The 9,781-nt window shown below is 38.0% G+C and overlaps 2 protein-coding genes across 2 annotated transcripts; one reads left to right on the top strand and one right to left on the bottom strand.

The window, feature by feature from the left end:
• Nucleotides 1-176: 176 nt before the first annotated feature.
• Nucleotides 177-4,733, top strand: tmbim4 (transmembrane BAX inhibitor motif containing 4). Its single transcript, XM_067426893.1, has 7 exons — nt 177-374; nt 979-1,087; nt 1,179-1,284; nt 2,429-2,462; nt 2,563-2,680; nt 3,054-3,099; nt 3,510-4,733. The coding sequence occupies exons 1-7, from the start codon at nt 284-286 to the stop codon at nt 3,714-3,716; spliced, it is 711 nt and encodes a 236-aa protein (XP_067282994.1). The 5' UTR covers nt 177-283; the 3' UTR covers nt 3,717-4,733.
• vhll (von Hippel-Lindau tumor suppressor like) lies at nt 4,697-6,019 on the bottom strand. The gene is made up of 3 exons (XM_067426894.1): nt 5,796-6,019; nt 5,585-5,719; nt 4,697-5,497 (listed from the first exon to the last, which is right to left on the bottom strand). The coding sequence occupies exons 1-3, from the start codon at nt 5,974-5,976 to the stop codon at nt 5,325-5,327; spliced, it is 489 nt and encodes a 162-aa protein (XP_067282995.1). The 5' UTR covers nt 5,977-6,019; the 3' UTR covers nt 4,697-5,324.
• Between the last annotated feature and the right edge of the window lie 3,762 nt (nt 6,020-9,781).

Consider the following 9,781-nt stretch of genomic DNA (forward strand, 5'->3'; position numbering starts at 1 on the left):
TAATATGTTAATCACATTTTTATGTATTTATTTTTAGACAATTTATTTACGAAATTTGATATTTGTATTAAAAATTGTGTTTATTTATTTAACACATTTTCCCTAGACTTCCACGGACTCCCTTGTGTCCCCGGAACGCTAGGTGGCAATAGCACATCTTTGAGCTATGGAATGTTTACACCATAAAAACACTGACAGAAGAAGAAAGGCAAACAACGGAAGAGATCGTCGTACTGTCGCTTATTTTTTTTCAGTAAATGATACTCGTTAAACTCGATCAAACATGAATGAGGAGAAGTATCCGCGATCATCAATTGAGGATGATTTTAATTATGGCACGAACGTCGCGACAGCGAGCGTGCACATCCGGATGGGTAAGTCGCTGTTTACATTTAATTTAGGTGTCAACGTAATCAACAATACAGTCAATACAACGGTCTGTTAAAGGATTAACATGTAAAACAGTTGGAGCGGGATCCCTATTTAATTGAAATGATTTATTTTACTTGGTTTCATCGCAAAGGCACGCAGGAGACAAATGGCGCACATGATATAAATCAGCTGTAATGAGTCACTGAATTCCTTATTGATTTCACAATGTCATTATTAGCTTTATTAGAAATGTTACAGTTTCTTAAAAATGTTGCCTGTAGTTGTCAAACCCGCTTATCGATGTTTAACGTTTGTATGAACGATAGACACTAATTGAGTAAGATAAACCCTGTCAAGCTTTTAAAACTGGGCCAAACCAGCTATAACGTTACTCCATTCCAAGAAACCTGTCTCTAACCGTACCCATATTTTTACACATTAAAAGTGTTTTGCAATACAGCATATATAAGTAAATTGTACCTAAGAGGTTTTTTTGTAAGTACATGGTAGTTAAAGACACCTAATATGTGTGACCTTAAAATTATTTATTTACTATGTATGTGTAATGGTAGAGGAGTTGACGCTCAAGTCTAAATTTCTCTTCAGATTTCCTCCGCAAGGTCTACACCATCCTTTCGCTGCAGATTATCATCACCACTGCTGTATCTGCCCTTTTCATGCTCTGCGACCCCATTAAAAGCTTTGTGCATGAAAGGTAAGACCACATCCTCTCTGTGGATTCACCACATCATTGTGGCTGATAGCAGCTGTGCAAGTATATTAATGTGATCCACTTCATTTTTCAGCCCCGCGCTGGTACTGATATCTGCTATTGGGTCCCTTATCCTGCTCCTTGTATTGGCTGTGTACCGTCACCAGCACCCCATCAATCTTTATTTGCTGTTTGGATTTGTGAGTATTTACCATAAAAAGGATCAAAACAAGATTTTAAGTATGAAAAATTATATAAAAGTACATGCATGCATGCTCACCGGCCACTTTATTAGGTACACCTGTTCAGCCGCTCATCAATGCAAATATCTAAGTAGCTAATCACATGACAGCAACTCAATAAATTTAGGCATGTAGACATTGTCGAGATGGTCTGCTGAAGTTTAAACTGAGCATCAGAATGGGAAAGAAAGGTGATTTATGGGACTTTGAGCATGGTGTGGTGGTTGGTGCCAGACGTGATGGTCTTGGTATTTCAGAAACTACTGATGTACAGGGATTTTCACATGCAACCATCTCTAGGGTTTACAGAGAATGGTCCAATAAAGATAAAAGTATCCAGTGAGCAACAGTTCTATGGGCACAAATGCTTTGTTGATGTCAGAGGAAAGTGGCAAGCTACAGCTCAAATAACCACTTGTTACTTACAACCAAGGTCTGTAGAAGAACATCTCTGAACACATTGAATTTTGAAGCAGATGGGCTACAGCAGCAAAATACCATATCGGATGCTACACTTGTTTGCTAAGAACAGGAAACTGAGGCTACAATTTACAAGGGCTCACCAAAATTGATCGAAAGATTATTGTAAAAATGTTGCCAGGTCTGATGACACTCAATTGCTGCTGCAACATTCATATGGGAGGGCATCTACAACATGAAAGCATGGATTCTTGCATCAACGGTTGGCATCTTGGTACCTGAGTATTGTTGCTGATCATCTCCATCCCTTTATGACCACAGAGTTCACATCTGATGGCTACTTCCATGTCAAATCATCTCAAACTGGTTTCTTGAACATGACATGAGTTCACTAAACTCAAATGCCTCCACAGTCACCAGATCTCAATGTAGTAGAGCACCTTTGGGGTGTGGTGGAATGGGAGATAAGGATCATGGATGTGTAGCCGACAAATCTGCAGAAACTACTAAATCTTTGAGGAATGTTTTCAGCACCTTGTTGAATCTATGCCATGATGAATTAAGGAGGTTCTGAAGGCAAAAAAAAGGTTTACCTAATAAAGTGGTGTGTGTGCATGCGCAGATTGTTAAATTTGACACTTTTTGAAGTATTATAATATAATGGCTGTACATGTTTATGCAGACTTTGCTGGAGTCTCTGTCTGTAGCCACTGCTGGTAAGTTTATGCATTTTTCTAATTGATAAGCTTCAAGTTCTATAATATTAATGGATACCTCCATGATGGATCATCTGACACCATATATTTCTGCTTTCAGTGTCTTTTTACGAGTACACCATAGTGCTTCAGGCTTTTGTGCTCACGTCTGCCGTGTTCCTGGGTCTCACTGCCTACACTTTCCAGTCTAAAAGAGACTTCAGCAAGCTTGGAGCCAGGTAATTCTCTTTCTCGTCCTCTCAAGGCCCAGATCTGTCACATGCATCATGGTAACTGTGCGCTAGAATTATTGTTTTAAGCCATTTACGCCAGAATCCGTGTGGAATGATGTTCTTTCTTTACGGCAGGAATTGTCTCAGGAGTACATTCTTCTTTTCAGTCATTAAAATGAAATGTAACAAAAATAAATGGGCTCCATGAGTCATAACTCTGTTATATGATGTGATTCATGGTCCACTCTTCAGCATGGGAGGATAAATGAATGTCTTTTGCGTTTCTTTTGTTTTTTATTCATATTATTGTTTAATGCAACAGTTTATGCTCTGTCCTTCATGTTTTTTGGTATAAATAATGCATATTTTTTATCTTTAGTCTGTTTGCTGGCCTGTGGATCTTGATCATTGCAAGCTTTATGAGGGTGAGTCTGAGGCCTTTCCTTATTTTAAATGATAATTTAAGTTAATCAGATGTGCTTCTAAACAAACAATCAGTGGTTCCATTAAGTAAAATCCTAAATGGAAAGGATCATTATAATAATATACAAAGATAAATTTTTAAGGCTTTGATTATGAATTGAATTAAAGCGGCAGTGGATTTCAGAATCCCCCTTTTAATAATGTCACCGTTTGCTTTATTATGCTATCCTCACTTAAATAAATGAAATTGTATCTGAATTATTTTTGGTTTGACTGTGTATTTTGTTATTCCTAATATTATTTCGTTTTTTTCTCATTTGTAATCAACATTATTATATTGATGAAGTTTGGTTTGCATTTAATGCTTTCCTGCCATGATTATAGTGTGATTTTTCTCAACTCTGTTCTTCAGCTTTTCTTCTACAATGACACAATGGAGTTGGTCTTCGCCGGAGCTGGAGCGCTGTTGTTCTGCGGGTTCATTATTTTCGATACCCACTTGCTGATGCATAAGCTGTCCCCCGAGGAACACGTCCTGGCATCCATCAATCTGTACCTGGACATAGTCAACCTGTTCCTGTACATCCTGCGCATTCTTGACTCCATGAAGAAACACTGAATGTTCTGATGCTCTTTGTTCGATTTCAGAGGTGAATACTGGGTGCTGTGCTGGGTAGTGGTACTAAAATCTTTAATTCTTTGATTTACTTTAATTTATATTTTGGAACTGTTTGAACCAATCAAATAATGTTATTAATTAGTATCCAAAATTAAGTTCAGATCCCTGCAAAAAAAATAAACATTTTGGATCAGATAATATATTTAAGAAAAAAATGTTTGCAATGTTCAGATTTATCGGAGTGTGTGTGCTATTCATCTATTTGGGCATTAATTGCAAACTCCTCTGATTTTTGCTTGGTATTAGTTGAGATGACGATCCTTATGACACTCCTAGTGTATAGTAATTTCCGCTTGTTTTCAGTCCAGCTGCACACTTTTAACACACTTTAATTTAATGACCAAATGTGATTGTACAAACATGATTGTACTTAACTTGATCTGTTAACTTGTGTTGTTTATTGGCTTCCTCTCTGTTGTTGACTGTAGTGTGACCTGTAATCCTTGATGATTTTTCATATTTATTTAGGTGTTGTAATAAGTGTAATATTAAAATTCAGTAATTTACTCGCCCACGTGTTGTTCCAAACATGTCTTTTATTGAACACAAAAGATAATTTGTTGGGAAGCAGATAGTTGACGGTAGTCTTTAACTTTCTTGGCATTTTTTTTCCTGCTATGAAGGTCAATAAAGCCCATCAACTGTCTGGTTACTGACATTCTTCAAAATGTAATCTTTTATGTTCAGGATCAGAAACAAGTATATTTGGAACAACCTGAGAGTAAGTAAATGATGGAATTTTTAGGTGAACTCTCCCTTTAATGGTTTGGGAACAGATTTTACATGAAGCCTGCAATATTTTGTTTAGTTTGGTTGTGTATATGGAATGTTTATGATTTAAAATAACTAGACACTTACTAAAAAAGGCCGGAATGACATGAAAATTATAAAAGATGCAAAGAAATCACAACACATATATCTTGAAATATAATAAAATACATTTTTATTTGCAGCATTCATTGGTGTAATATAATAATATAATGTTCATTAAATTATTTTAAAGTAGCATGAAGTCAGTTTCAAAAGCTTCGATAAATATATGGTTTAAAATAATTGTGAAACAATATTCAGGTATGCCTGTCCCCAAAGTGCAATATTCACTATAGTAAAAAATATATGTATCGTAATAAAGATAAATATTTATGATTTATGGCAAAGTGGTCACATAAAAACTGAGCTGTTATATAATTTAATATTTGATGTAAAAATTTAAAAAACGATTAAACTATTTTACCCTGTAATGTATGTGTTGTCTTCATATACAAGTTGGTTGAGTGGCATTCCAGGAGTGATGATCCATTCCAAAAGCACTGGGACTATTATTCCAATCATTCCATATTACTTTGTTCACTGTATTCCAGAGTAGACATACGTGCAAATCGACCTATTTATTGCAAATATAAATGAAAGTGCTGATGAACAGTCGTTGCATAAAATAACAACACGGAATAACTTTTTGTCCACATGTTCAAAGACATTAAAAGTATGAGCTTCCGCATACTTTCACATTTTGAACATCAGAAGTTTGACCTGGAAGAGGGAAATAGGTCAGTCTGAACCTTTTATTGATCTCTTGGCAGATAAAATCGTAATGTCTCTCAGCAGGTCGGGTTCATGACTGATGTCCTTCCTCAAGTCGTTGGGGATTTCCAGCTTGCAGATGTCTTCTTTTCTCACCATACTCCGGATCAACCGCGCACAACATTCTTGTAATGAATACACTGTCAAAAACAGAATAAATACCCAATTGAAATGAAACTAGCCTACTGCGCATATAAGTGCATATGGAGCATCGGATGGGCTCGCACCTGGTGTAGTCACATACACGGGCTGGTACCGCGGGTATCCGTACTCCTCATACTCCACTTGAGTTGGAAAGTAAACTTCACTGAGGTTAGCCAGCAGTTTAGCTCCGTCAGGTGCTCTGAAGATCCACGGATGAGCTGTAAAAATACTTGCTTTAGTTTAGTACAAAGTGGAGTGACAAATCGGATGTTTTGCTAGTTGTACGGTACTTACTCAGATACGTCTTCATCTCAAGTGTTTTCCCCGGTTGTATGCAGCCGTAAGACACCGGTTTCCCCAAGAAGTTTAGCCACCATGCTTCGGCATTCCGGCTGGATTTATTAATAAAGGAGATAAATGTAGGATCATACGAGTTCAGAGATTTCAGGGGTGCGGGCGCTTCCTGTTCAGCCATAGTGTGACAGCACAGATGCAGTGACACTGTATCACTGATAGGTGGCAGGATTACACCCTCTTAGTCATTATACATAGACCTTATTCAGAACAGCGCCATGACGGGTATGAACCTATGGTATGAACTATGAAGTGAAAGCGAGGCTGTGAGGGATACCTGGGATAGACTTGCCGTGTTTCAGTGGCATCCTCTGTATAAAGCTCCTAGATTATACATTTCTTTTCCGAGGCTAATGTTCTCTGGAGTTTTATGACGACTGAAATTTCTTTGAAATATGTTTTTTTTTTTTTTTTTGCAGTGTTTCGTCGACATAACAATACAAAAACCGCATTAAATAATAGCCTGTAGCCTGTGTCCAGTGCTTAAAAGTACCTTTTTGCCACACCTGCCAATGGCCATGACACGGGCAGTAGCCTACAAAAAGAGGCAGTTATGACATCAACATTTTTGATACCAGGGAAATTAGATGTCACAGCTAAAATGAGTAACCCAAAGGCTAACTAATATGAATTTAAAACATTATCAAAGAAAAGTAAACAGTATATAAAAATAAAAACAACTGATCACATTACAGGCAAAATCACACAAAAAATACAATATAACAAAGATACAAATTAAATAAACAGTGCTTTTTTAGGTTTTTCAGCTAGGTCTGAGTAGTTTTCAGGTGCAGCAATTTAATAAAGTAGGCAAATGTAAAACACATCCTTATTAATTAATCTTCATTAAAGTTACTAAAGTTTTTCATTCAAGAGTGAGTTATATTCCCCCTTTGTTGTTTGATTAATATCAAGGGATGGGGTCTTTTTATTTAATTAAAAAAATAATAATAATAGGATTTAAAGGAATAAAGAAGAAATATGAACGTTAAAAAAAGTTCTAGGTCTAACTATAGCGGATATTTTTAAGTAATGTTTAAATAATATTGTATTTAAAAAATATGCAATGCTATCTCAAAATTGTTTAATAAAAATGTGTTTCTTGTCTCGTTACATTCGGTTATGGATAACATCATTTAAAATAAATCAAAGATTTGGCCATTTCCAATTATTGGGGAAAATTTGCCCCCTCAATGCCTATGGTGGTTACGGCCCTAAAATAAATTAAAAACACAGACAGCAGCAGAAATATTAGGCAGCTGTCACTTTAAGAGCAAATGCACAGATCTAATATACTGATTCTGTACACATCCGTTTACTTTCCCAACTGTTTACATTCACTTAAAGGTGCACTGTGCAACTTTCTGTCCACTGGAGGGCGCCTATTCAAAACAAAGGTGTAGTTTTATGACGCCAAGTTTGAGCGCAGCATTTTGGGACATGTGGTCTTCTCCTCACAGCCGGTGGAAAATAGGACTCGGGCAGAAATCATGTTCATGGATGTGGTTATTAACGTTACTGTAGTATGAAGCAGAGCAGGACCGAGTGTTGTGGAGTTGAGCACGGCCGCTGAAGTGATTGTTACACAAACACCCGCCTTGTGAGAAAAGGGACTTTTATTATGATGAGACGGAACATAGTCGCCGGGCACCCGCACTTTTTCCGGTCATTGGTATGAGGTGATGCAGCTCTTTTTATCATATTAGATACAATTAAGTGTGTTTAAAATAATTTTATGACGTTACTCTGTGCGTTCATTCGGCATGCTGCTGTGACACTTGTTCACACTGCTAAGAGTAAAGCGCTTCTGCAGAATTAAACTGGAAACCGAGGGTAACTCAGATAGGATACATTTGACAGGTGACTCCCTCAAACGCTATGCTGAAACGTCCCGGGTCATTGGTTAAAATAGCAATTTTCTCACAATTTACAAATAGTTGGAAACATTTGGGATATTGTAAGTTCTCAACTGAACAAAATATATAACACTGGCCTGGTGTCTTTGGATATTTTATTGCAAAAATACTACATAGTGCACCTTTAAGGCATAACCGACTATGTTTGTTAAATGTGATGCACCCTATTTTTTTACCATTTTTTTTTTTGTAAATTTGTCCGCTCAAGTGCAAGAAGAAGTGAACGAGAGCTTAGTTTAGTATTTGCACGCTGTCTGAGACGTAGTTTTTTTTTTTTGGCGCGCTTCAGATGTGTGCGCACACAAAACTTTCCACAATTAAGAAAATGAGGGTTGTTTAAATCACTTGAATAAATAGTCAAGTCTAAAAGGTTTGTGACAATGCAGCACTAACTAACCTCATGAACGTCGTTGACATTCATGGTTTCATAAAAATTGTAACTGGCGAGTGATAGAGTTTCATAGCCTGACAAGCCAGACCCACATCAAGATGTTTGGTCTGGAAACTCACCATAGACAGGGCTCAATCCGAGGGGTGGGATAAACGGTTGTCTTTCAAACTCCCTCTGCACGCGATAGGATAGCGCTACACCAACCGGAGCAACGACGGTGAAGGGGAGCTCGCTGACTGATTAAACATTCGCCGTATCCGGTCGGCTAAACTCCGAACACATCTTCCCTTTTTAAGAAGGACTTCAGTGCCGTTCTTTATTCTTTTCTCAGAGGAAAGCTTAACTCCAAGTCTTCCGGAGGCGCGGGCAGAGCTGATTCGAAAGACCGCCGCCGTTCGCCAGTTTCTGTGTTACTAGAAGCACGCAAACGCAACTCGGCCGTCGTCATTATGGCCCCGCCCGCCGACTCTATACACGATGTGATTGGGCCGTCCAGATTCTGAGGAATACAGCTCAGATAGGAATTGAGAGTTGCTAGACCACACTTGCGGGCAGATTAAATTTGCTGCCGCTAGGGTGCGTCTAGATTTCTAGGCTAATAGTTTCATATACTCTGCATATGGCGCTTGGCGAGTGTTAGGCCCTGTGTATATCTATCCCTCACAGCCAAAAAACAAAACAAAAAAAAACACAATGATGGCGCTGCTGTGAATAAGGTCTATTGACTGGAAAGGATTTTCAGCCTGTAGAGACCCAAGAACCCCAACCCCCTTTTTATAAGTTTAATAACTTTACATTGATTACAGTATGTAATTTCGGCCATGTCAATAATGTTGGAAATGTTTCCATGTCATTTTTGGAGTCTAGATATTAAAGCAGGGCTCATTTCGGTCATTAGCTTCGCATTAATCTCCGCTGACACAGACCCTTCATTTCTGGATGTCCGCATAACATAAGAGAGTTGGAATTGAAAATCAAGTGAGAGGAGTTCCATTTTCTCTCAGTATTAGAAGTCATGATTTGCCAGCCATACTACTGGACCCCCCCCCCACACTGTTCTGTTCAGAAAGACCCAGGGAGAGATGGGTTGGAGAAATCCACTTAAAATTCCAGGGTGGCTGGTTCTTGAAGGATGGGGGCACTCAGAAATTCTTGTGTGATGACAGCGAGGCTTTGATGTCAGTGTTTTTGTCTCTGGAGAAGCAGGGCAGGGCTGTCTTGAGACAAGAGCGAAAGATCCTATTCTCTAGAGACACTGATTCACTTTACAGCTAAGACTATACACACAATCATATAGGCTGGGAGTTTTAAAGCACACTATCCATGTAAATGTGTGCATTTCAAAATCTTTTTGAAGTGATTTATTTAGTTAAGAGTCTTATGAAGGCACTTTGTCCTACGCGTCTGGAAGATGCTCTGCTAATGCGTTTTTCTACTTTTTTGTAATTCCTGTATAATTTTCCTAACCTTTATTCATAGCATTTCACCATATTATAAGAAGGTGGCACAGCAGGATTCGCTCTGATGTTTCTTGGCAGGTTTAGTTTGATGGAGTGGGTGGTTTGGCATTCTCTCTAAAGGATTCAGAGGTGTTTTCATTTAGCCTTTTTTTTTTGTGC

Source organism: Pseudorasbora parva, chromosome 20, assembly GCF_024679245.1.
Source record: "Pseudorasbora parva isolate DD20220531a chromosome 20, ASM2467924v1, whole genome shotgun sequence".
Taxonomy (NCBI): domain Eukaryota; kingdom Metazoa; phylum Chordata; class Actinopteri; order Cypriniformes; family Gobionidae; genus Pseudorasbora; species Pseudorasbora parva.